Source organism: Mustela nigripes, chromosome 9 (genome assembly GCF_022355385.1).
Source record: "Mustela nigripes isolate SB6536 chromosome 9, MUSNIG.SB6536, whole genome shotgun sequence".
NCBI lineage: Eukaryota > Metazoa > Chordata > Mammalia > Carnivora > Mustelidae > Mustela > Mustela nigripes.
The window spans coordinates 19,229,437-19,256,044 of NC_081565.1; the positions used below are offsets into that span (position 1 = coordinate 19,229,437).

Here is a 26,608-nt window from a genome sequence, read left to right on the forward strand (position 1 = left end):
GGGATCTGTTGGAGAAACTACGAACCGTCTAACAATAAAAGAGGACAGAGGGTTGAAGAGGAAGCGGGCTGCCTGACGCCAGATCTCTCCTCCCGGTTCGGACCCAAGCGGCATCCACCAAGCAGCGCCTTTACCCACGGCCGGCCAGCCGGCCAGGACCCCTCCAGAGCCTCCCAGCTCGGCAGCAACTTCCAGGCTGGGCGTGCTCCTTCTACAAGCAAGACACAGCTTCATTCCCCTCCAAATACCAGAGAGAGGCCCAGCTCCATTTGGGGCCTCGGGAACAACTTGCTGTTCCCTTTTCTCTCTCTCCATGGCCTTGAGGGGCCCAGGTCCTCAGTCAGCTGCTGTGGAGGGGCTGATGTGTGGGGCCAGCTTCTAATCTGCCCCTTGTCAGCAGAGCAAGCAGGGCGTGGACCCTCGCTCGGCCCAGTAAGAAGGCAGAGCTGACGCCTGGATGGCGGATGACAGGAAGATTGGGTGAGAACGAGCCATTTTATAGCGGGATCTCAGACTGCAGAAGGCACGCAATACGTCACTGGGAGATTTCAGGAGCCAAGTCTTGACTCTGAAGCAGAAGAATAAAGGACTCAAAAGGACCAACTGCTTCCTCAGAGAACCAGGTTCAAATCTCTGCTCCGCCACTTCCTAGTTCTGTGACCTTGGCAAGGGATTTCAACTTGGCAGGCCTCAGTTTCCTCATCTGTGAAATAGGGTAAGAAGAATTTCTAGCTCCTGGAGTTGCTGGGAAAAGGAAATGACATGGGAAGTCCTCAATAAAGGGTAGCTCTCAGCTCTCTCAGTGTGGCAGGGGGTCAGAGACGGGAAGTCTGACTGGTCCCCCACCCCTGCGGCCATGAGGATAATGATCTCAGCGGCCTCAGCAGGCTGAGAGAGAACATGGATTTCACGAGATTGGAAAAGTGGGAAACTGCTCATCAGACCTGAACAGTGTCATCAGAAATGTCCCCTGAGCGGCAGTAGTCTTACAGGAATAGCGGTAATTAGCCTGCCTAGTAAACAGCAGTTACCACTACTCCCAGTCAGTAGACACTGAGCGAGGCAAGCAGCTAGCTAAGCATGACTTCATGCACTGATGGCACGGCTCTCTCACAGCAATCTCATAACGGAGTTTCATGCTGGCTTGCCGATGGGGAAACAGAGGCACGGAGAAGCTACAAATACTTCCAACAATCACCCAGCTGGTATGCGACGGGGAGTTTCATCACACCTGTCTGATTCTAAAGTCAGATTTCTGGACCTCAGTGCTACCCTGCTTCCCCTGGCCAGCCAGGAGGAGCCCCAGGAGGTCCAAACCATCCGCCCCATAGGGCAGCAGGAGCAGGCCAGGGGTAATGGGGGGGGGGGCGGGCATAGCGCAAGCACCACGTGACTGCTTTCACTCATTCTGAGCCCACCTCCAGAGCAGTGGCGAGTGCTGAGGACACAGCAGAGAGGAGGTCGGGGAAGCCCTAGAAGTAAGGGATTCGGAGGAGGCCAGGAGCTTCCTTCAGTGCACTGGCTTGGATGGCCCCACCGCTTTCCCACCTCCCACTGGGAGCAACTCCATTCCAGGCTTTCCTGCTCCCACTGGACAGATGCGGAGACTGAGGCCCAGGAGGCTGGAGTGCGGGCTCTCCTTGCACCTCTCTGCTTTGAGTTTTCTACCTCATCGAAAGGATTATGGGGGACAGATAGAGCCACCTGCTGCTCAGTACCTCTGTCTGGGGATGACGGTTACTTGTGTCCAGGCTTCTCATCCCTGGCTAGTCCCTCCGTATCCCTCCTCAGCAACTAGCACTGCCTGGCACGTAGTAGGTGCTCAGTAAAGTTCTGTTAATGAGGGAAAGGATGTTTATACTTGGCATTCCCCCTACAGGATCTTAAAAGCAGATATATTTTCTTTTTTTTTTTTTAAGATTTTATTTGAGACAGAGAGAGAGCCCACGAGCAGGGGGAGAGGGGCAGAGAGAGAGGAAGAGTAGGAGAAGCAGGCTCTCCACTGAGCAGGGAGCCCAATGCAGGGCTCGACACCAGGACCCTGAGATCATGACCTGAGCCAAAGGCAGATGCTTAACCAACTGAGCCATCCAAGCATCCCAGCAGGTGTATTATTATTATTATTATTATTATTTTAAAAATCATTCCTGCACCTTCAGGGCTGAGCATAGGCCCAGCACACAGCAGGTGCACAGACAAGTTTGCTTTCCTTGTTGGCACAGAAAACTGGGATGTGCATGCTTTCCTTAGATTCAGACCCTCCAAGGCTCCCATTTCCTCCCTCATCAGACTCCATCTGAGTCCCTCCGTCTGGTCAAGGAGTCCCTCCGTCTGGTCAACCCGAACCCATCGTCCTCTAGTCCTCCCTGGGATCCTGCCTGGGCTGATCCCCTTCCTCTATACCCTTTCTACCTGCCTGAAGCCCACCTCTCCGCCTCCCCAGAGGGGGTTCCCAGCCCTGAGTCCAAGCCCTGGCTGGAGTGAGAACTCCTCCCAGTCTCCATCCTCGAACAGCCTAGACAGAGGGAACAGAACCTGTGAGGGCTCAGGATGAGAGCCACCCCTCCCCGCCCCCAATACCACCCTCAGGAGAGTACAGGGGTCCCCCACCCCAGCTACCCTGTCTCTCTCACCCTTCCCTGCCGTGGGTTCCTCAGGAATCTCCCTGGTTCCTCAGTCATCACAAGAAGTTCAGGAGCCCTGTGTCCTCCGCACTGTGCTCAGCCCCTGTGTCCCCAGCATTTCTCATCATCTCCAGAGCAGGTGTCACTTATGTATTGGGCTGTCTCTCCCCCAAATGCCAGGACAGAAGCTCCTAAAGGACAGTGGGAGTTTTCTGCCCTGCTGATGGCTGCACCCCGACTCCCGGAGCTGGTCCCGAGGGAATGACCAAAGCAACAATGGAGACTTGACCAAGAAGCTCCTGTGCCGGGAACATTTCTATGCAATGAACACGAGTTGCCTGGGTTCACCTGACCTATGGGATTACGCTACCATGACCACAATGATCTTCTCTGTGTTTCAGATGAGCAAAATTTAGGTTCCAAGAAGCTCGATGATCGTTCCTGGCAAAACAGAGCTGGGATTCAAACCCAGGTTTGTCTAACTCTGAGACCTGGACTCCTCAGTCTTACTGGACAGGGGGTTTGAGCTCATGAGGGCTTTGCTTACCGGAGGTCCAGGCTCTCCGGGGGTCCCCACAGCACCGGGAGTTCCAGGATGACCCTACCGAGAGAGAGATGAGAGAGAAGGAATCAGGTGAAGCAGGTGATTCTTCCTCCTTCCACCCCAGCTGGCTTGGCCCTGGCCCCGGCGCCAGCCCGGCGCACAGGGGCAGCAGCTCGGCCTCCTGGAGGGAGAAGGAGCCGGTCTTCCTGAATGCTCGGGGTATATAGGAGCAGGCAGAAGAGATCAGAGCTGTCACCAGCCCAGTGACGGGAGAGGGCAATTGGTACCCACTTGTTCCTTACCATCGATCCCTTGGGTCCGGGTGCGCCTGGGGGTCCCATCATGCCCCGGTCACCCTGTGATGGAGACAGCAAGTAGGGAGGTCATGGCCGGGGGGGGGGGTGGCTCTGTAGGGGGCAGTGCAGAGGCCTTCCAGAGGCCAAAGAGGGAGGGATAGGGACTTGTCCAAAGTCTACAGTCACATCACCCAGGGTAGCAACAGGGGAAGGGGTGCTGGGATGTCACTCCACAGAAGCCAGGAACCCAATAAGCCCCAGGAGGCCTTAGCACCCACTATGGCATCCCAGGTAGCAGGCTACCCCCAGGCAAGGATGGTCCTGCTCAGGGATGCGCGAATGACATTGTCCCCTTTGATGCCAGCCCATGTCACGTGGTCCTCACTGGGCCCAGCCTCCCCTGTGCTGGGCTTGTGGAGGTGGAGAAGGCAGAAGGCACTCTCACTCTCCCCATCTGCTGCCCAAACACAGATGAGATGCTGGAACATCTGAGATGCAGCTCTTTTCCTCTGGATCCATCCAGACCAACCGGGGCAGAGACCGTGGGCGTAAGAGATAGATCGCTGGAGGAAGCGATCTTTGAATTTGAACTTGAAAAGCAAATTTGAATCCTGCCTCTGTTTTTGTGGAGCCCTGTGTTTTGTAACCACAGACGCAAGTCACTGACACAGATACCAACGCGTAAGTGAGGGCATGGGTCTCGGGGCCAAGGCCCTTCAGCAGGGGATCTGACCCCCACCCCAGGCGCAGGGGAGTGGTGGGGAAGTCCTGCTTGACCCCAGAGAGCTGAAGGCTAACTCACCTAGGCACAGAGGGAGAAGGGGCAGGGGGGGAGGAGGCGTGTACCTGGCTGGGGGAAGGGGGCGGCACAGCCCATGGTTTGTAGGTGAGGAGGGACACGGAACATTGGAGCAATAAAGAAGGCCAGAGTTCGTTGGATGTTGCACTACAGTTGAGCAAGAACAGAACTGCCAGCGGCCATAGGGTGAAGGGCTCACTGAACCTTTCTGTACTGTTTTTGGCAACATCGTGTGACTCTGTAATTACGTCAAAATAAAAAGTTCACAGAGAAGCGGAAGAGGAGAAACTAGGGAAGGTGGAGGAGAAGGAGGAGGAGAAAGGGTCTGGGACGTGCGGCCATAAGAAGGCAGGCACGCAAACAGCCTGGAAAGGAAGGTGGGGCCCACGCACAGGCTTCCTTTCTCTGGCCCTCAGTTTCCCCGTCTATCCAGTGGGTATACTATCGGCTCCCCAGAATGCCAGCTTGCCAATCAGATTAGCCCCTAAAAAGAAAGCACGTCCCCTCCAGGGCCCATGGTGGGAAAACAGAAGCTTGCAGGCTGGGAGCTAATGCGAACCCGGTGATTTAGCTCTTCAGAAAGGAGGAGCCTTGGTTCTCTGGTCTGAAAAACAGAGCTGCGGGGGGGGGATTCCCGAGGCAGCCTACGGAGCCATGCCTGTCTCCCTTCTGTTGCCCACCCCGTGTGGCTCTAGTGCACAGACAGGAGGGCCCAGACCACGTGTGTGAGCTGGTTGTCACACAGGAGTCTGGCTGCACGTGACGATGCTGACAGGGGGGCAGAACAGAGCCCCAGGGGATGCTGGGACAGGGGACCATGGCTCTCTGAGGGTCTGGAATGCTAGGGAAGCAAGGAGAAGGTCACAATCCCCCGGGGAACGAGCCCCTTCTTCTTAAAATCTCCACCACAAGTCCTATTTGCTGATGAATTCTCCAAACCTAACTTACCTTTTCTCCCACGATCCCTGGCTCCCCGACGAGACCAATGAATCCCAGAAGTCCCTAGAAGAAACACGCGCAAAAAGCAAGAGAGAAGAGGCAGTTGCGTGAATTCGGGGACGTGCCCAGTTTGAAAGGCAACGCGCCAGCGTCTCCCAGCCCCTGGGGGTCCTGGCCTACGACCCCTGCCCCGCACCTGGGGATCCTGCAAGAGCGGGGTGCCACCGAGGAGAGCCGCCTCTCTCCAGGCACCGTCCTGACTTCCCTCGCTCCGCCAGATGGTTCTGATCTCGGAGCCAAGCGGTGGGGCGGCTGCCAGCATATCCCTGGGAGGCCACACATTCTTCCCGCGCCAGAAGCAGGCTGGGAGGCGGTTTGGGGGACGGGCTGTGGGGGGCAGGGGGTGCAGGGATGGCCCTTACGCTGTGCCGGGAAGAGCCCTGCCTGTTAGAAATCTGTCCCCATCTTCCAGGGCTCTGGGGCCGCTTCAAAGAGAGAAACAAAGCCGCTCGCCAGGATGGAAACAGTGCAACAGCTTCCGCCAAAAGACTCGATTCCACCGTGGGAAGCGGAGGCCTTTACACTGTCTTGTGAAAAGGCTTCCTCTGCTTTCTGCAGGGCACACACCCACTCCCACTGCGGTTCCGGTTGCTCTTTTTAACTCCACTGGGTGATAACTGGCCTCTGTGTTCCAGGGGCTCTTCTAGGCGGCTGCCCGCCTCGCTGGGCCCGAGAAGGCACGCACGCGCCCGCCCGAACGGCCTGGAGGAGCCCCTCGGGAAAGCAGACGTCTCCCTGTCCCAGCCCCACGCTCTTCCCCGCTGAGGAAGACTGGAGCCAGGGGGCGGGGGGGTCCTGCGCAGTGCAGAGGCGCCACCGTGGCTTTGGGAGAACGTGGGGGCTGCCGCCAAGAGTTTCTGGGAGAATCGGGAAAGACTGAGGAAGGAGGGGATTCTTCCCATGTGATCTGCTCCTGGTCCCCCAGCTGGATCCAGAAAGGAATGACGCCTTGAAGCTGAAGGGACACCGGTCAAAGGTGCCAAGCTGCATGCTCAGGCAGTGAAGCTGGCCGACTTGTCCATCCACTAGGGTGAAAACATGGCACCCATTTCCAAAGGCTTAAGTCTGTGGTTCTCGGAGACAGTTTTAAACGGCAGCTTAGGCCACGACTGTGTGGGTCTTGCTGCTGTGGCTCCAAGGTCCGTGCACCTGTGCCTCCACCTGGGGGCCTCCACGGCGTGTGGCCATGAGCAGGGCACACACCTCCCCTCCCCGCACCAGCAACCCCACACCATCACCGCACCGTGGAGGTCCTGGTTCCCTGGGCTCCAAGACCCTTCAGGATTGAAGTATGAGGTGAGAGGGGATGAGGTACAAGATATTAGGTCATGGCTAGTAAGTCACAGACAATAACCAAGTATCTGACTTTTGCAACAACTTACTTTAAAAAATTAGAGCATTTTATGGGCGGCAGCAGTGTGAGGAGCAACAGCTGGGACCTGCTGAGTGCCAAGCCCTGCACCTGACCCTTCTTCTGATATCATCACTCAGCCTTTGGGTGTGTAGACCCTGGGCAAGTCACAGAGCCTCTCTGAGCTTCATCCTCTGCAGAGGGTGGCCCTTCCCAGAAAGGTCTCTCTCTCTCTCCCCAGGGTTGTTCTGAGTCTTGAAGATAATGCATGGCACATGTAGACACTCAATAAATGTTAGCCGCCTCCCGTCTCCTTCTGATTTATTTTAAAAGGGCATAGGGTTAAGACAGAGGCCTGGGCGCCCCACGAGGGAGCACTCAGATGTTTAGAGGATGCTGAGGAACGGGAATAAAAACGGCTCTGTTAAGAGGCCCCGGGCTGACTGGCCCAGAGAAACAGAAATTTCATAGCTACTTTAAATTTATGAGTTGTTGGGTCCTAGAAGGCAGGCAGGTCATAAACCTCAAACAAGAAGCCAAACAGGACCTTAATGAATAAGGGCCATACAACAAGTGGCCCATTTCCCCACCCCGGCCCCCAGGACACCAATGGGGCGCTGTCCCAGAAGATCCTGGCTGGACCGTCCTGCGGGTGGAGATGAGGCTGGCCAGGAAGCCAGCCCTGGAGGCCCAGGGCTTCCACCTGGTCAGGGGAGTTGGGGGGGTGGGAAGCAGCTCTGACTGCTGCAGGCCCGGCTGGCTCCCCTTAAGCCAGCATGGGGACACGGGGGAGGGGGCAGCTCTGTCACCTCCAATGGGTACCACACAGGCAGGTCTGAGTCCCTGATTTGGGGCAGGGGGCTGCCCTGGTCCTCACGCCATCTACAGATAAACGGCTGTTGTCTGCTTATGTCTCCTCTTCTCCTTCCTTCCTTCCCTTTCCTCGTGTGCCGTTCCGCCAGGCACTGGGGGTACATGGGAACAAGAGAGCTATAGGTCCTCCACGAGAATGGGCCTCTCCGGGGTTAAGGGTTTGCACGCCCAGCCTCCCCCTGGACAGAGAGAGCTGCTTTCAGGCAAAAGCCCAAGCCTGTGATCATCTCTGTATCCCAGCACCTAGGACAGGGCCTGCTGACCAGCCCTTAGCGCTCTCCCTAGCTGTCACAAAATGGCAAGGATTTTCCAGTCCCTCCAAGGCAGATCTTGGGAATCCAGCGGCGCGATGTTTAACCTTGGCCCTGACACTTGTGTTGCTGTCTGGGAGAGCCTGCCAAGTGACCTAACTTCCCAGAGCCTTCCTTTCCTCATCTGTGAAATGAGGAGAGTTACTATCACCCCAGGGTTGCCGAGGGAAGCGCAGGCAGGTACCGGGGCCTGGTACCCAATGGTCCAATCAATGGAGCCAATACTGTCATTTATCCGAGGGAGGACCTTATAACCTCTCCTGGAGACCCTCTGATTCTGCCGTGAATAAGAGACGCCTGCCCCTTCCCACATGGGAAGGGAGCCAAGGGCATAGCTGACATGCCGTCCCTGCATGCTCATGGGCAGCCATGGGGCTCAGGGTCTGCCTCACCATTCAGACAGGCCTGTCTTTCCAGCTGTGGTCCCAGCTAGCCAGGCAGCTCTCTGGGGGCTCTGCTGACCAGGCAGGCCTGCAAGATGCCCCGGGGCCGCGTGGCCACTCCTCTTGGCCTCAGCTATGCCACGCCCTTACTCAGTCACCCTTGCTAATCAGAGTGCCAATGTGGGCTAGGGTGCCGCAGTCCTAAACTGGGGTTTCTGGAAGATCCCGTGGATGGAATCAGGGGATCCTTGAACTTGAAGAGGCAAAAAAAAAAAAAAAAAGAGAGATCACAACTTATTCTCACTGTCCTCTGAAATTTAGCATTTCCCTCAAATCTGAGAGTAGGCAACAAACCCACGGTGCCTGTTATTGTCCCAGATATTTACACATCACATGACAGATTTCAAAATGCACAGATTTCAAAATGCGTCGCTAAGGCTTGTCACTGCTTCAAAAGTGAGGTCGTTATTGGACCTGCTCCTGGATCTCATTATTTAAGGCATTAGTAAAGGAGCTATCTAGGAATAGATCACATTTAGCATACTTTCATCATTGTATTTCAATATCATCAATTTCCTTTGTAATACTCCACTGTGCATTTTATGCATTTCACATTCTGAGAAGGGGTCCGTGAGCTTTGCCAGCCTGCTGGGGACAGAGCACAGTGCAAGGACACTTCGTGTCCCTGCATTCTAGGACTCTGAGGCTCTGTGTCCCGAGGGCCCTTACCATCAGCATAACTATGAAATTAAATTTGCTGATCGCATGGCCTTTTTTTTCCAATCAGGAAATATATCCAGGCCGTGACAGCCCTTCCAAACTCCTGGGCTTCCCACAGAATGCGCTTGAATGACACTGGAAAGGTTTCAAAAATCCAGTCCACCCCCTGCTTTAATTCCTTTCTTCCCCCCAACAGATGTTGCCGGCCTGGTGAGGAAGCCCGTCGTGCACGACTCTCACGCCATTGATGGCGTTTCTCAGCCGAGGCAGATTCTTCAGGGTCCCCAGTGCCGTTCCTCGCTCCGGCATGGGGCAGCCCCTTGCAGGGTTCAGGGGGGCTTCTTTAAGGGAGAGGAGAAGATTGCTACCTTTACCCTGACCTCCAAGCCCAGAGGTCAAGCTTTCAGGCAGTGCCTGCTATCCGTCCCTCCCCCTCCACAGCACACACAGCTGCTTCTCGGTGGCACCGAGGATCCTGGGCCTCAATAATGAAGGTCGTGACTCTTGAAACTTCTTTTTAATGACGACTTGCATCCTCCTCTCCTCTTCAGACCTTGGCCTGACTTCCCAGCTAGCTGAAACCACTGAATTTCATTGAATTAAACCATTGAATTTCGCTTTCCTCATAAGTTAAGGTGGCCCGAACCAAGAGACCCTGCCAGGTTGTTATGCTTCTCTGGTCTTCAGCTTCCCTATCTGTAGATGGAGCACAGCCGGCGGTTTTGAAGGCTCTTCCAGCTGTAATGTTCTGGGAGCAAAGTCATGTCATCCCTTTGGGCAAATGCTCCAAAAACATCCACAGAGGCAGGCCATGGGACTATGATTCATGGCGTTCTCATTCAGTGACTTCACCTCCCTGAGAGTCAGTGGCCATCTCAATGAAAGGGGAGACGCGCTCCCTGGGCCCAGGAGCTAGCATGGGAACGGATATGAGGGATGTGTGCGGAGCGTTTTACTGAAGGGCTTGGCACAGAGTCAGCGCTCGATAAAGAGTCTTCGTGTTCAGAGACCAGTATTGACTTACCTGCTCACCCACAGGCCCTGGCCGTCCAGGGTCGCCTGGCTCCCCCTGCAAAGGACAGAGGAGAATCACTTGGGATGGGTGATGGGAGTCTAGCCCCCTCCCAGAGAACACCCCCAGGTGACTGGCCTTAGTCCCCAGAATTAGGGAATGATAGGAACCTCAATTCCAGAGTCTAACCTTGTAGACCCCTAACAAATGGCAGAAATGATGGGACACTTGGACAGAACCTCTGGCCCCAGACATGGCCCGAGCCGCCTGTTCCCTCTGAGTGGCCCTCGGCAGATGACTTGGTACCTTTGGGTCTGTATCTCATCTTGGATGTTCATCAACCCACTGCATTTTGTGGAGGTGGTAACTAAAGCCCAGAGAGGCAAGGTGATCTGCTCAGGGCCACACAGCAAGCTAGAGGCAGGGCTAGAATTGGAACTTTGGTCTGACTGATTGAAATCCCCATTTCTACTGGATGATGCTGCCCCACCACAAGGAGATCAGGGAGCCAGGGAGTCAGGGCACCTAGATCCTAGACCCTAAGCCACCAGACCTCTGCCACCAGCTCACAAAATGACTAGTGAGCCTTGTCTCTGCTCTAGGCTCAGCCTGCCTAGCTATAAATAAGGGAGATCAGACTCATTTGTCTCGTAGGCTATTTCCAGCTCTCATGCTTGGTGGCCTCATGTATAGCCTTGTCTGCCGGCTTTATCCCATGCCGCGGTGGCTCCTGCTCCTTAGGCAGTCACAGCCGCACCGGTCTCCCCACAGTGTGCGCTGGAGAGGCGAGCAGCCCTGTGGGATAAATCCGTCCAGACTATGTCACTGCTCTCACCACAGAAACCCAGCTGGTATCTGAGGGAATAAGACCGAGACCGCAGGGGGCAGGACAAGGGCTAAGCGAGCCAAACTAGCCAGGAGCTGGGCTCCCAGATGGACACAGCTCAAGGCAATCAGGGTCTGAGCCTCTCAGCCTTCCCTCCGGCGCCTCCCACAGACCTCCTGCTCCTGAGGACCAGTGGGGCCAGACAGACACACGGGCCATGTCTGCTGAGCGGAGGGGGACGTGGATGTCCTGGGCTCTGCCCTCAGCGTCGCGTGTCTGCCCAGAGGTAGACATGGCCCAACACTGTCCAGGATGGGTCGGAAAATCCAACCCTCAAGAGGAGCCCTTGGAAAACCACTAAGCAAGGCTGCCCGTGTGTCGAGGACCATCACTCTCGCACCCAGGCCAGGTCTTTTTTGATACGTTTTAAAAAAAAAACTGTTACCAAAAGTAACATGTTATTGACTGCACATCATGGGGGAAAGCTAGAGCCCACAAGAGAGAACGGTCATGTCCTCCGCTCCCACCGCCCAGAGAGAGACCCCGTCCTCACTGAGCCTCTGCTCTGAGCACGCAGGACCACCGTGCAACGGGCCCCCACAACAGGCTCCTTCCGGAACCTGCTTCCGACTACTGCCACAGCACCGCTCCCACACACACGGGCATTTTCCCATCTCACGAACTCGTCCGCTTTGCCGTCTTTGGTGGCTGCGTTGCGTCCCGTTACTTGAACTCTACCCTGCTATTGGATTTTGAGGTTCTTGTTCATTTTGTCCTCTCTGTTACCAATATGTTGTGACAAATGGGGACCGCTGACCGCCTTTCCACAACCGTCCCTGGGATGGGGATTCCAACTAGAGCCCTCATTTGCTGGCTCCCCTCTTCTTACCTTCCCCAGTTGTTCCACACATGCCCGCCCTCAAAGCCCAGTCACTTCCAGGCCCCCTCACCTTCATGCCATCTGGGCCGGGCCGGCCAGGAAACCCCTTTCTGCCAGGTTGGCCCTGCAACAGAGAGAGGTGAGGGGGGGGCGGGGTTAGGTGGAGGATGGAGGTGCAGCATCACTGGGGTCCCAGCCTTGGCCCAGGGGAGCGCTGCAATGCCCCAGAGGGGGCAAGGATGCAGAGACCCGAGGGCCCCAGGCTGCCAGCTGGTCTGGAGATGCAGGGGTGGGGGGAGGGGGTGGGGTCTGGCAGCTGTGCGACCTCAGGGAAGTCTCCCCTCCCAGGCCAGTCCTGTTTTGTAAATGGAGATGTTGAAACCTGCTTTCAAGGAATGAGGAAGAGGAAGGAACTGGACAGAAGATACAGGGTCCCAGGGGGGATGGAGAGTTTATGCCAGTGTGGCCTGGGGACCCCTGTGATCCCTGGAGCCCTCCCAGGAGAGGCATGACATCAAAACCAGGTTCACAATAAGGCTAAAACATTGTTTGCTGGGTCTCTCTCATTCTCGTGAGTGTACGCGGAGCTTTCCAGAGGCTACATGACATGTGGTATCGTCAACAGATTGAAAGCAGAAGCAGATGGGAGAATCCAGCTGACTTCTATTAAACCAGACATTAAAGAGATTTGCAAAAACGGTAAAACAATGCCACTCTTTTCATTAGATTATTTTGCTTTGGGAGAATATAGCCGGTTGGTTGTTTTGTGTTGTTTTGTTGTAAAACTATTATTTTGTGACCATGAAATGGGCTTATTATTATCTCAAATGAATTAATAAATGTATTTAAAAGTTTTCAGTCTTAATCGCTAATATCCACACAAGAGGGAACCCACACAAAGAAAAGAAGTTTGGGTCTACCATCATTTCTTTTTTTTTAGGAAGGTAATCAGGCCTCAAGACCAAAACATTCACACACTTCTGGTTTACGCCCTCCCTGGCATGGGCCTCGTAGAAGGCCACTTGGAGCAGAGCAGTGGGGAAGATGCCAGGTGAAGTTCTGGGCTTGAGATGCTGGGCTAAACCCCTTGCTCTTTGAGCCTGATGGCCATGGGTGAAAATAAGACCAGCAATGGCGTTCTCATGGAGAGTCAAATGCAGGGAAGCTGGTGCGAAGCCCAGCACACGGCCGCAGGGCTGACACAGCCAGTCGGTTTCCCGCCTCTTTGTCTCTTGTCCTTTGTGTCTGTTCTAGTCCCTTCTCTGGCTGGCCCAAAGCTCTTGCTGATGACTTCTCGGCAGAGCGCGCCCCCCCCCCCATGTGTTGCCTAGCTGTACACAGTGGGCTCAGGAACGACAAACCCCATCTCCCCGGGGCCAGTGACACTCACCTCCAAGCCGGGGGCCCCAGGAGGCCCCATGGGTCCCTCATCTCCCTAGAGGTGGGAGACACAAGAGAGGAAAAAAGAAATTAATCCAGTGAGGGTCTCGGAGAACTTGACCTGTAAGGAGAGAAAGCGGTGGACAGACAAGAGCCCTCCTGGACCAAGAGAAATGGTACGCCTGGTCCCCCCACCCCAGGCCCCCACCCAGGCCATACAGGGCCTTCCACGTGAAGGGGGCTCCCAGTGCCATCTGAATGTGACAGGCACGGGGTTCATGGCAGGGCTGGGCAGGAGATCAAACCCTATCATGTGCTGTGGGTACAGAGCCTCGACGGCAGCTCAAAGATACGAACTCTATTCTAAGCTCCACCACTGATTCAGTGACAGACCTTAAACTCCTCATGCCTCAGTTTCCCCATCTGTAAAATGGTGCCAAGGGAAAGGACCATCCTCAAGTATGACCACTAGCCTACGCAGAGTTCCGAGAGGACAGTGGTGAGGCCCCATCCCCTCCTCGGCCACGAACATCACTGAGGAAGGGTGTGTGGGGACTGCAGACAGGGCCGAGGGGCATGAAAGAGGGGGGAGATGGAGAAGGGAACGAAGGCAGGGGTGGAGTATAAATCCACGGGGACGTGAGCAAGTGGCAGGCTCTCGGGTGGTAGCGCGGGTGTAGACAGAGGCGCGTGGCTGGCGCCGTCCCTCCCTCCCTGCCCACTCTGGGCTCTCCCACAGGCCAGGGCAGCCTCCTAACCGGCCCCTCTGGCACTCCTGGCCTAACCCAGAGGCCCTCCTCGGGGGCCACCCCCCATCCCAGCTTCCAGGAAAGCAGCCCCACGTGGCCGTTCGCAGAGCCAGCGCTGGGACCCCGCCAGACCCAGGACCAGCCGGCAAAGGGATCTGTGTCCGCTGGATGCCTGCCTGTGGTTGTGGTGAGCCCGGGCCTCCTGGGCTCTCAGCCGGGGCTGTGGTGGTGGGGGACCTCAGGCATAGGCAAAACCCAGGGCCAGCCCATGGGGTGCCCAACAGGCCCGCCCACGGAGAACTTCTCAATCCCGTTCAGTGTGAATGAAGAAATGAGCCAATGTCCACTCTGCCACTTACTAGCTCTGCCAGTCGGGTCCTTCTCTGGGATGCCCCTCAGGGCAGCTCCCAGGGGCACAGACTTAATGGCACAGGGTCTTTGTCGTGGGCGTTGGGCTCAAGCAGACGTGGATTTGAATCCCGACCCTGCCTGCCACTATCCATGCAACCCAACACGTGTCCTCATCCCGAGTCTCAGGGCTTCGCCATCTACTCTCCCATACCCACACCCCAGGAAGCCGTGTTACAGACAGGAGCAGCAGCAGTGGCCTCCAGAGAGAAAAGCCCCAGGCGATGGGGATGCAGTGGCAGCAGACAGTCACCTGCCAGCCAGGCCAGACCAGAGAAAGACCTTGGCAAGGTCACAGGGTAGAGCCGAAAAAAGGATGAGCGGAAGGGCGAGCCAGAGGCAGCCCGGGGGTGGTGTCCGGTCTGAAGAGCCCTGACCCCCAGCGGGAGCCTCCAGGACCCCCGATGGAACTGGCGGGGCTGCAGGGGACAGGCAGGGGACACAGGGCCAGATGGTCTCACCTCAGGCCCCAGCTGCCCACGGGGTCCTGGCACGCCTCGAGCTCCAGGCTTACCCTGGTGAGAAAGGAACAGAAAGAGGTCTCAGAGGCGGCACCTCCACAACCATCAGAGGCTGGCAAGACCTCCAACAATTCCAAGCCAGGCAGCCAGCCCCAGAGGCCCGTGGTTTCCACAGAGCAGGGACTCACCTTCGTGCCTTCTGGGCCATTGTCCCCAGGGGGGCCAATGTCTCCGGGGAATCCCTGAAGGGAAGCAGAGAACAGGGGTCACCCACGGGTCAAGGGAAGTGCTAAGAGCGTCAGTCTTGGAGGGAGACCAGTCCAGGTCTCTGTCCCTTCCTGCATGGGATAGGACCCTGGGCAGGTGCATTAACCCCCCCGACCCTGCAGTTCTCTGTTCTAGAACAGGGACTTGGATAAGAGCCTGGGCATCTCCGAGAGTTGCTGAGAACATTAAATGAGATAATGCAAGAAAATACTTAATATTGGGGGGGCACTTGGGCAGCTCAGTGGGTTAAAGCCTTTGGCTCAGGTCATGATCCCAGGGTCCTGGGATCGAGCCCCACGTTAAGCTTCCTGCTGAGCAGGAAGCCTGCTTCCCTTCCTCTCTCTCTCTGCCTGTCTCTCTGTCTACTTGTGATCTCTGTCTGTCAAATAAATAAATAAAATCTTTTTTTAAAAAAACTGAAAAAAAGAAAATACTTAACATTGGAACAAGAGCACAGTACACACAAGATTGTGTGACCCAGGGGTGCCTGGGTGGCTCAGTGGGTTAAAGCCTCTGCCTTTGGCTCAGATCATGATCCCAGGGTCCGGGGATCGAGCCCCGCATGGGGCTCTTTGCTCAGCGGGGACCCTGCTTCCTTCTCCTTCTCTGCCTGCCTCTCTGCCTACTTGTAATCTCTGTCTGTCAAACAAATAAATAAATAAAATCTTTAAAAAAAAAAAAAAAAGAAAAGAAAAGATTGTGTGACCCAGAATTCCCCATGTCCTGGGTCTGCTGCTGCTAAAGACCCAAAGCCAGCCCTCCTCTGCTCCAAAAAATGGTCGCCTTTGATTGCAGTGCGCCTACAGACACGATGCTGTTCTGGGTTTGCTACAACTTCAAAGGGCTTGGGAAACCCTGGTCTAACTAAGCTCGGCTCCTCCTCTCCAAAGCTGAAACACCCCCTGCATCCCGGCCAGTGTGTAAACTCTGCCCCATACCACCAAGGAGGGCTCACTGCTCCCAGACCAAGCCTGTCCCCGATGGCTGGCCATGCACTGGAGGTTTCCTCCTGACATGGAGCAGAGCCCCCTCCCTTTCCCCTTGACAACCTTGTGCTGCCCCATAGGACTGCACAAAGCATGGGGGGTGGGAGTCGTTCTTTCCACAGTGGTCTCTGCACAATTTGGAGACCAGTTTTCCCCTCCTAGAGGCCTGCCCTTTGCTGTCCCTTCAATGTTTTCCACTCTGGGGCCCAGGGTCCCTCAGTCCTGCCACCTCCAATCGGTCAGCTTCCACTATTGGCAGTCACTAGGATGCCGGTGTGTCTCTGGGTATGAACAGACCAGCAGAGGACAGCACAGAAACATCCCCTTCCTTGTTGTAGATATAATACCTCTGGTAATTCATCCCAATGCTGCAGTCACGGTTCGGGCAGCCTCACTACTCCCTTAAACCAAAATCTTACATGAATCCCTGAGACCAAAATCCCTCCTCCCACATCGCCTCCATAAGCAACTCTTCCCCTTCCTTTTTGGTGACTCCCATTAAATTCCAGCTCAAATATCCTCTCACCCTTCTTACTAGCAATGGCAAGAATGCGTCTGAATTTTGAGCTAATAGAGAAAGCCAAAGCTACCACATCTTTTTTTCTTCAAATCAAGAGCCTCAAAGTCCTGTTCTGCCATCAAATCACTGTGTGACCCTGGGCAGGTTCCTGAGCATCTCTGGGCCTTGCTTTGCTCATCTGCAAAATGGTGACCACATCACCTTACAGGGCTGTTCTCAGGCTTAAAGGGAAGAATGCAAGCAAAGGGCTTAGTTTAGCTCCCAGCACCTGGTGAGCACTCAGCAAAAATCCACATCCAAAGGCACTCAGCATCCAAAAGGATGCAGAACAGGAGCCACACTGCCACCCACCCCACCCACCCCCATCCCAGGGCCGGCATGGTCTCAGAAGGAGCAGAGACCCAGGAAGGCGCTGATGTGCTCTTCAGCTTCTGTCTTCAGCAGAGCAAGACCGTCTTCTGGACACAGAGTTAGCCAATCCAAACAGAACCCAAAGGTGGGAGATGCAGACCCCGGATCTGTCCAGGGACCCAGGAGAAAACCAAAGCAGAGCTTATCTGCTACCAGCAGCAGTGACCCTGAGAAAGTCACTTCACGGCACTGTGACTCAGTTTCCTTATCTGTCACACAGTGCGGTACCACCTCCCTCACATAATTGTAGCTGCATCTGCATGTCAATGTATTCTTGTCCCCAACGCACGACACAGCCTGCTGAATGAGGTGGTACCTGATAAACGTGAGGCAGCACGCGTCCCCCCCTCAGGGGCCAGACTGCTGGGAAACCCGGCGGGCTGTTAGAAAACTCTTTTTCCACAGCGGCCAGGGGAAGGAAAGGAGGCCGTGGAAGAGAGGCCAACTGCATTCGTCTAAAGATAGGACTGTGTCACGGCCAAAGTCAACACAGCGTGAAGTCAGAACTTGGAGCTGGCAGGAAACTATCCCTCGTCTATCTGGGTGATACCAGGAGTGATCTTTGGAAAGGTCTGGAGAACCCAGCAGAGTAAGACTTTTGTCTCTGAGATCTTGTGGAAGATGGGGAGGTGTGTGTACACAATGGGGGCTGGCTGGGGTTAGCCTTGACCCCCAGAAAGCCTGCGTACTGAGGATCCTGGGCAATTGGCAGCCCTGGCAGGACCGCCCCATATTCCAGAGATGGTCCCCATTGGAGGGGCAGGGAGGAAGAGCTCAACCAGCTGCCTCCCACCGTCGTGTCTATGTGAAGTCTGCACATTAGCCAACAGACAGCAGACCAGTGCTAACTCTCCTGTGCATCAGAAGCTCTCAGTCAAGTTCTACTAATTGCTAAATCATCCTTCATGACTTCTCATTCTCCATTCAAACACTGGAATTTTCATGTCTGCCTCTTGCTTCCCATTCCTCGGAACTCTGAGCCCTGAACTTTTTCCAGGGGGAGTGTGGGTGTTTGGAAAAGTGCCAGGGCTCAGGCTGGAGAAACAGGAGCTCCTCTTAAGGGTGCAGGCCCGAGTTCAGAGGGCTTTCCTGATGTTTTTTCTGGAAGCTACAAAGGTGACCACAAAGTTAGGGAGGGTCTCCGAGGCCAGCTTCTGTCCCGCTGCCACTGAAAGTCACCAGGGGCAAAGAGGCAGAAAAGGAAAGATCCCTGATCTTGGGGACGCCTGGGTGGCTCAGTTGGTTAAGCAGCTGCCTTCGGCTCAGGTCATGATCCCAGCGTCCTGGGATCGAGTCCCATATCGGGCTCCTTGCTCCGCAGGGAGCCTGCTTCTCCGTCTGACTCTGCCTTCCACTCTGTCTGCCTGTGCTCGCTCCCGCCCGCCCCCTCTAAAAAAAAAAAAAATTTTAAAAAAAAAAAAAAAAAAAAAAGATCCCTGATCTTGGAATTTCTATTCTTGGCCCCATCTCTCGTCTGCTGCGTGGCTTCAGGTAAGTACCCCCTCCTCCCAATCTCTGGATCTCGGTTTCCCAAGGACAACGCCCAGCCCTGATGGTAGCCGGACACAAAAATATGGCCTCACGTACCTCGGGTCCAGGAGGCCCAGGAAACCCAAAGGATCCCTTGTCTCCAACTTTGCCCTGGGGAAGAGAAAGATGGCAGAGGAGGCACGGATAAGGGAGGGTCCACTTTCCCCCAACCTTTGTATTAGCCCTTGGCTGTGGGGGGCTAAAAACCTCAGGGGCATATGAATGAGGTCTCCCTAGATAACTAGGAGCTACTGTTCAAAACCTCCTACACTTTCAGCCATGGGATGCTCGGGCGAGACGCTTCATCTGGTAGAAGCTCAGTTTCTCCATCTGTAAGATGCGAGAGAAAATACTACTCTAGCCCTCGGGGTGGTTGGCAGCCTTCAAAGAAGTATTTGGTACGGCAGGGAGCTGACACACAGCCGCATTCCGGAAATACATGTTATCTATGCTACTGCTGTTTTCAGGGCGTTGGGAGCCCCAGATTCTGATTCTCCCCAGAACGCTGACAGTGACCGAGGCCTGTCTCTGATGCTGGGTGAGTTCCTGCCCCTCTGGGCCTCAGTGTCCTCCTCTGTAAAATGGGTGAATCTCATTCCTGTCCTGCTCTGTCTGGCTCCCGAGGTGGCTGCAGGAAGAAATGCGGCCTAGGACGTGACCGTGTCCCTGGTCACATTCATGACTGCAGAGCGCAAGGTTTGGGGGAGTCAGAGCCAAAGGTACTTACCAGAGGCCCCGGCTTCCCCCGTGCTCCTGGGAACCCCGGCAATCCCTGGCTCCCCTGGAAAAGACCAAGCGCAGGCTGGGGTGAGTAAGGAGTGGAAATGGCCAGGGGAACAGCTGCTCAGTCATCCTTGCCTACCTGGGGCCTGGAGAACACACCCTTTTGGGGGGAGATGAGCTTCCCCCTCACTTTCCCTGCCTCCAATCCCCAGCAGGGCACCTCTGTGGTTTGGGCATCCGGGGTGCAAAGGTGATACAGCAGGCCCTATCCTCGCCAAGTCGTCCTGGAACCTGGGACCCTGGAGGGGCTCCAAGGAAGCTCCACAGTGTGATTTATGGTTTCCGTAGTGTAGTGGTTATCACGTTCGCCTGACACAGTGCGATTTATGCCTGAGGAACTCTGGAGATGGGGGCCCAGCGGTGGGGAGCAGCCGGGGCCCACATGGCTCGCAGTCCAGAGACACCGAGGCTGGGTCAGGACAGGCCAGCCAGGAGGGAGGGAGGAGGAAGAGGGAGAGCGGGCCAACATCTGGGCCTTGTTGACTGGCTGGGTGAGGTCCAGATGTGGCCACATGGTGCCGGACACAGGCAAAGAGGAGCCGGCCTCGGCAAGCTGCCTCGGTTCACCCATCAGTCAGGAAGGCCGGTTACTCACTCACTTACTCAAACATGTCCTAAATGCTCACTGTTCTGTGTAGGACTCCGAGCCGAGCTCTGCCAGGGCTGTCTGGGGCAATACCCTTGGGGAGCTAGCTGGCTGGCATGGGGCTGAGCACAAGTCCCCATCAACCAGGTGCTGCCTCAGATGACGGACGGGTGAGCCGCTCAAGGCACGTGGAGAGGGACGTGGCCACCGTCCATGCAGGCGGAGGAAACGGCATCCGAGCAGGGTTTCGAAGAATGGGGCCGTGCAGAGGCTGAGTGGACAGTGTGCCAGACAAGGCAGCAGTGTGTGGGGGCAGAGGGGGGCCCTTTGGGGGAGCACGGGGCTATAAGGATGAGGGGCAGGAACAGGTCCGAGGGGCTCACTCGCTGGGGTCCTACGTGCAGGGCTGAGGAACCAGGATTTGGCAGTAGGGAGCCACGCATGGTCTGTGAGCACAGAGCAGAGCTTTGCGTCAGTGAGGAAGACAGACTGGGAGAGAAGGGATGGGGAACCTGACCGTGAGTCAGGAGGCTGTCAAGGCCAGGGAAGAGATGGTGACGGGAGACTGCGGCTGGAGAAGATAGGGTTATGTGAAAGGAAGCCATCTTTTAGGGGGTTCTTGGCCCATAAGAGACCCTGAGAAGGAAGCCGGGATCAGAGAAAAGCAGGGTTGGGAGAAAATCCGCTGCAATTACCTTGTCTCCTTGGAATCCGGTCTCTCCCGACACACCCGGAACCCCTTGTTCACCCTAAATGCACACCAGCAGAGAATGTTACAATGGAGACCACAGTGGGTTCCAGAAGCCCTTTCACTTCCAGACCCACCAGCAGGACACTGCTTGGCTGAGGCTGTTCCCAGAGCGGGTCTGACCAGCAGCATCCTTGTGAGAGGGCAGGCCCGTGGGGATGCTTGGCTGGAGAAGGCAGGCTCAGGGGGGCACGGAGCCGACCTCACCGCACACCTGACTGGGGTTGCTCAGGTAGCTGAAAACACCACTAACAGGCCAAAGTGCCTGGCCTTTCCTGGACAACTGTCACTTGCAGATCCAAGGAACTGTTTCTTGATCCTTCAACACCTTCCTCGTGAGCTTCAGGTCACAAGGGGCAGGTGCAGCCTGGGTAGTGCCCCCACCCCCATCATGGAGGATTCTGAGCCTTTGGATCTGTTGCTTAGCCTTTTTCACCACTGAGCATGGAGCGGTCACTTCCTCCTGTGGGAGTCTCTGTGTCAACCATCCGTGGAGGGCCGCTTCTAATCAGCTGCCGGTAATCAGCTATAGCGTGAGAAACCAGCTAGCCTGGCCGGCTAAAACTAGGTGCAAACAGTGAGTAAACAGGTCTCGAGTTAATTCTGACTGTTTCTTTCCTAAGGCGACAGAGATTCTGGCCATCAGGGGTCTCTCCTGGTGCCACATCCTGGTACACGAGCTATGGGAGAACCACCCTGAAGGAATGTTCCTCTTACAGCCAGAGTCACAGCACGCCGCCCTCATCATCTCCAACTTGCCATGCTGGATGCTCCCAAAAGCACCCTGGCCCCAGAGCTCCAAAAACATTCAGTCCCGGGAGCAGTCGGAAGGATGGGGAGGAAACCCAGGAAGAATGCAGACTCTCAGAGGACCCACATCGTGCAGCTCGGGCCATGAGCCAGCCAAGAAAACAAAAACAAAAACAAAAAAAACCGAAAACTTCCTTGATAAAACAAAAGCCAAAATTAAAATAGATAAATAAATAAATAGCTTTAAAAAAAAAAAAAAAACTTACTTTGGTTTTTCCAATCTGGAAAACCCTGTACAATATCCCAGAGGTTTAGAAGCCAAGAAAGTCTTTGGGTTCTTTTTTTTTTTTTCCCCCAGTGTGCGCACACGTGTGTGTGTGTGTGTGTGTGTGTGTGTGCGCGTGTTGAAGGTCCAAAGGAGGAGCAGAGGAGATTAAAAAGAAAAAAAAAAAAGTTTAAAAAGACACCAAAGAAATCAGGACAATGGATTTAGGCTGGAGCAGGAGTCTCGGTTCCAGAACGCGCCTCCATGCAGGAAGAAGGAGCCAAGTGGTTGTAAGCGGGATCGTGGCCAAGCCGGGTCATGGAAAATCCAGGATTCTAGGCAGGACGATGGGGGATCAAGAAGGGATGGCTGTGGCATCCCAGGGGAGGGCCCGGGGGATGGGTGTACTCTCAGCAAGGTTAAGACCCCTCCCCAGCCCAAGGGGCAGAAAAGAAAGTCCTTTTTCTTTCCTTCTTTTTTCCAACCCTAAAGACTTATTTGATTTTCTTGAAAACTACGGGCAGGAAAACAATTTCCTTTGCTTCTTTTCTTTTTTTTTTTTTTTTCCAGAAAGCTTTCACATCTCAAAACGAGCCAGGCACCAGCAGTCAGCAAGCCAGCCGAGTTCCATGTAACACGTTTATTTCCATGTTCCTGCAGGGCCAGTGAGCAGGAGGCCAGCTCTGCAGAGGGGCCTATAAAAAGCTCAAAGCCTACACCACCCCCCACGCCCCCACTTCCTTTCTCCCTTGGTCCATGACTTCAACATTTCCAGAGGGCTGATGTCTCGAACCCCAGAGCAAACAGGTAGCTGTGGGGGAGAGCTGAGGCTTGGAGAGAAAGCTCCTCCGTCTCAAGGGGAAGACCACAGAAGAGGGGGGCTCAGGAGCCAGCGGGACAAGGCCAGGGGCGCAGCACACGAGCCCCAGTGTCGGGGGGGGGGGGGGGGCGGCCGGCAGGGGGGGGGGGGGGGGGCGGGAGACAGTGAGGAGGTAGAAGAGGTGGAAACACATGGAGAAAGCACCATGCCCCTGACTACCTAGCGGGGAGGTGGGTAGGACCATCTGGGTGTGACCATGGCAGCTCCATCTCCCCTTTTTTAAGAGTCCAAGGGCCTTTGATATATCTCTTCGGACTCTTGGGGCTGTCCCCCTCCTTGAAATGGAGGCACGGTTGAGGTCTCCGGAGCACGTGCCTGGCCTCACAGCTTCCCAGCCCACAGAGGCTCAGAGGCTGGGAGGGTTAATCCACACAGAGCACTCACACGGTGCCCGGCCCTGGCACCTGCTCCCGTTTCTCGGGTTTACGGGGACCCGAGTTATCTGAAGACAGGTGCACAAGGACCCTGCCCGTGGGAGCGGCAATCAGCTGCTCAGACTCGGGGAAACTTGGATGCTGTCCGAAAGCCCTCCCACACCCCCTCTGGGGGTGCCACACTGACCGAGCAGCTGAGAGGGGAGGGCAGGAAGATGGCTACAGGGCAGAGCGCGGGGAGCACCGCCCCCAGCCCTTCACGGCTTGGTCCCTCGGATACCGCACGACGGGGCCAGGCGCTGCCCCGCTCTCGGCCCCGGGTTCCCCCCGACCCCCGTCCAACTGTGGTCTGGCACCAGGAGAGCTCAGCACAGGACTGTGTGGAGGACACGTGGCATGGGTGGCCTCCCCATGGCAACTGGGAGGAAAGCGGGTCAGGGGCTCAGGGGCCTGTGCCAGCTTTGCTGTTGTATACTCAGACCACGTGCTCTCCGGGGTTGGGTTCCCAGTTCTAACTGGGGCGGTTTATGTGGATTCATCTCCTAGGGCTGGAAGAGGTCTCTGGCCCCCGCACCATACCTGCCCACCACAGGGCCTGTCATCTCAGTAACAATCCCCCCTTCCTCCACTCCAACCCCATTCTGGCTTTGGCATCCCAGTCCAGATGCTGGGCTGGCCTCAACCTTGGGCTCTACGACTGCATCATCTTACCCCCGACCTATGCCTCAACAGCCCCCCCAGGCTCTATCTTCCAGGGTCTGCACACCCCACACCGCCTGCCTGAGCTCCACCTGAGTTACAAGGAAGCAGCCGGGGAACACAGATATCGGGGGGGGGGGGGCCAAAGGAGAGACAGAGGAGGATTGTGGGGGAATGGACCTGGCGAGAAAGCAGCAGTGGCACTGGGGGGAGGGGAGGGTCGCATGCAGATAAAACACAGTGCAACGAGGGAGTATTCAGATCACCTTATCACCTTTCAGTCCGGGCTCCCCCATGTTCCCCATCAGTCCCTGCAAGACAAAGGCCAGATCCTGCTGGGCGGGGGAGCTCAAAACCAGGGAAGTCAAGTGCCCTGCCCGACCCCCACTGGCCTGCTGTGCCCACCCGATGCTTGTTGCCCCACCCAGAGCTCTGTTTTCTCTTCTCTGAAAGTGGGCAATGACCCCCAGCCCAGAGGGCCATGACGTGGACTGAAGGAGCACGAGAAGGGACAGCTGACTCCTCAGCCACAGCACTCTGAACAAATCCAGGGGAGAAGGCTGCTCGTGGGGACAGATGGGCTCCACGAGCATTGTCCCCTGCATGCGGGCCACACGGGATCACCTTCAGAACGAGGTCCTAGCAGTTCGGGCCCAGCTTTTTCCTCCACGCCCATCCCACCCAGGGATGGACCGAGTGTACTGGCTTGCCGCTATCGTTTCTATGCCCCTTTCAGTGGCCTGGCTCCCTGCTGGCCTTTCAGTGCCCTGGCATCCAGAACCTCATGAGACTCCGGCCCAGCTCAAGGACTGCTGTCTAAGAAACATGTCAGCCATGGTGACATACAGATGACGATTGGCTCTCAGGCCACCCCTCTGAATCGCCGCCCACCCCTCCCCCAACACTGAGCCCAGGCCCACTTCCCTCTGCGCTGCCATGGGCCAAGGGAGTTGGGGGGCACCTGGCTGGGATGAGACCTGGATTCCGGGATGGCTCATTTACCTTCACGCCCTTGGGTCCTGGATAACCAATCGGACCCAGTGCTCCCACGTCGCCCTGGGAAGAGAAAGAGAAGAAGGCATCATGAGAGGTGGCTCCCAGGAATCTGGCCTGGGCGGGATGATCCTCAGCGTCGCCTGGCCTGGGCTGCTAAGGACACAACACCACTGTCTCCATCAGACCACCTGCTCTAGTCTCTCCACCGCTCGCTCATCGTGTCATCTGGGGTGGCTAACCTCCCCGCGCCTCAGTTTCCCCACCTAAAATGGGGGTCAGGACTATGTACTTCTAGAGCTGTTTCAAGAAGAATTGACTTAAGCGTACTAAGTGCTGGGCATGGTCTGGAGGCAACTGGGTTGTCCCAGCTGAAGGGGCTCTCCTGGCATCTCGTGGGTGAAGGCCCCACGACACGGAACGATCTGGCTCAAAATGCCCACGGTACTGAGGTGAGAAGCCTGGCTGAGAATGAAGGGGTGGCTGGATCCTCTGTGCACAAGCCCACCCTCCTCCCCTCACGGGTCCTTGGCTCCTGCCTGCCCCTCCAGCTACTGCTCCGGCTGCAGCCATCTGGGTAAGCCCATGCCCAGAGATAGGGAGCCCCCGAAAATGCACCCTTCTCCCCTCTTTCCATCTGCTGTGACTCATCAAAGTGTCTGGCTGCTATGTGTGCTCCCACAATGCGCTTGACCTCTCTGGGTCTCAGTTTCCCACATCCCTGAGTCAGGGTCCATGGGGGTCCCTGGCCAGTGCTCGGAAGCCCCCAGGGGAGGCCAGCTGCCCCAGGCTTCCTGTGGGAGCTGCCCAGAGATGTCTCCATCACATTCCTGCCCGACGTCTGCAGGAGGGCCGATGGGCCCAAGGAGAGAGACAGAGGGAAAGTGCCGAGTTCACAGATGGTGGGGAGGTCTGCTGGGGCACTGTCGCCCCGCCCCTATCCAGCCCCTGCACCGGCTCAGATCAGCTGCTGCAGAGGCTGACCACCGTCCGGCCACTGCCCTGTCAGGGATGGGCTGTATGACCCTGAGCAAAACCCTTGCCCTCTCTGGACCTCAGGATCCCCACCTGATTAGGTCAAACCAGAACTTCTAGCTATTCCTCTGCCAAGAAATGGTGCTTTCAGCTTCATCAAGTAATCTTTTCCTGAAGGAAGTAAGGTCTCAGCAGGCGCCAAGACTGACACAAACAGCAGTGTCTGCCAGGCACGGGGCTCGGCTCCTTACCTGCCTCCACTCCAGGACTCCTCACAACAGCCCTTGGAGTGTCACCCTCCCACCATCTCCATTTTACAGATGGGCACACTGAGGCTCCCTAAGCTTAGGACTGGATGGAGCTGGGATTCACACCAGGCAGTCCATCTCCAGAGCTTCCAGGCAATTCTGAAGTCATCTTGGGAGAGGAAGGTAAGGCCAGGATCACTGGCCGGGAGAGGCTGGGGTCTGAGGAAAAGCCAGCCCTTCAGAGAAGTGCACCTCCCTGGGCCATGCTGGCTGCTGCTTCTCTCCCTCTCTTTTCCTGGTTGAAGGGAGCCAGGGGTGGCCTGCCCAGAGTTCCCCGTAATCCACAAATAAACAGAGGAGGCTCTCCTAGCACAGTTGGCTCCAGCTGGGGCCTGAGCTGTGGGCAGGGGACGAGCCAGCAACTCCAGGAACACAGGCTCCTTCTTTCCGCTGCAGGCCTGAAGGTGCCTTGTGTGGGGACTGAATTCAATACGGGCCTGACGGACACCTGGGGGCCTGGGGAGCCACACCAACACCACACCCGCCGCCCCTGCCAGCCCTTCCAAAAAAGGTGTATGTGTGCGGTGGGAGGCAGGGACTTGCATCGGTGTCCAACCCCTAAGGACCAGGAATCTGTGGAAAAGGGATTCTGGCTGCAGGGCACATGGGGAGAACGTGGTGGCTTGCTTAGGGCAGGCCTTTCCCATCTTGGCAGGGCCCCAGTGCTGGGCTCTGAAAGCCCTCAGGGGAGGAATAGAGAAAATTCCAGGCCACTCTTCCCCCCAGTATAGCCCGCAGAGCACCGGCTCTGCACTAGACACCCTTGTGGGCAACCCGGCTGAGCAACACACAGCATGTCATGTCCTCACAAGAAAGAACAATGAGTAATGCTCTGAATTTGGATCCTGTTCCCACTTCTGCCTAAGCTCCCAGATACCATTCTAAACATCTTGACCTTCGTCCTGCTGACTCTCACC

The 26,608-nt window shown here is 56.1% G+C and overlaps 1 protein-coding gene across 7 annotated transcripts in view; it reads right to left on the reverse strand.

Moving 5' to 3' along the window:
* The window catches only part of COL27A1 (collagen type XXVII alpha 1 chain), a 136,894-nt gene that overhangs the window by 44,823 nt on the left and 65,463 nt on the right, over nt 1-26,608 (reverse strand). For all 7 annotated transcript variants that reach the window (XM_059410975.1, XM_059410979.1, XM_059410977.1 and 4 more), the window contains 13 exons: nt 24,418-24,471; nt 23,682-23,726; nt 20,395-20,448; nt 19,058-19,111; nt 18,388-18,441; nt 14,805-14,858; nt 14,617-14,670; nt 13,009-13,053; nt 11,689-11,742; nt 9,925-9,969; nt 5,212-5,265; nt 3,471-3,524; nt 3,172-3,225 (listed from right to left, as the gene is read on the reverse strand). In XM_059410975.1, coding sequence (XP_059266958.1) covers nt 3,172-3,225; nt 3,471-3,524; nt 5,212-5,265; nt 9,925-9,969; nt 11,689-11,742; nt 13,009-13,053; nt 14,617-14,670; nt 14,805-14,858; nt 18,388-18,441; nt 19,058-19,111; nt 20,395-20,448; nt 23,682-23,726; nt 24,418-24,471 — 675 coding nt within the window. The remainder of the gene's footprint in view (nt 1-3,171; nt 3,226-3,470; nt 3,525-5,211; nt 5,266-9,924; nt 9,970-11,688; nt 11,743-13,008; nt 13,054-14,616; nt 14,671-14,804; nt 14,859-18,387; nt 18,442-19,057; nt 19,112-20,394; nt 20,449-23,681; nt 23,727-24,417; nt 24,472-26,608) is intronic.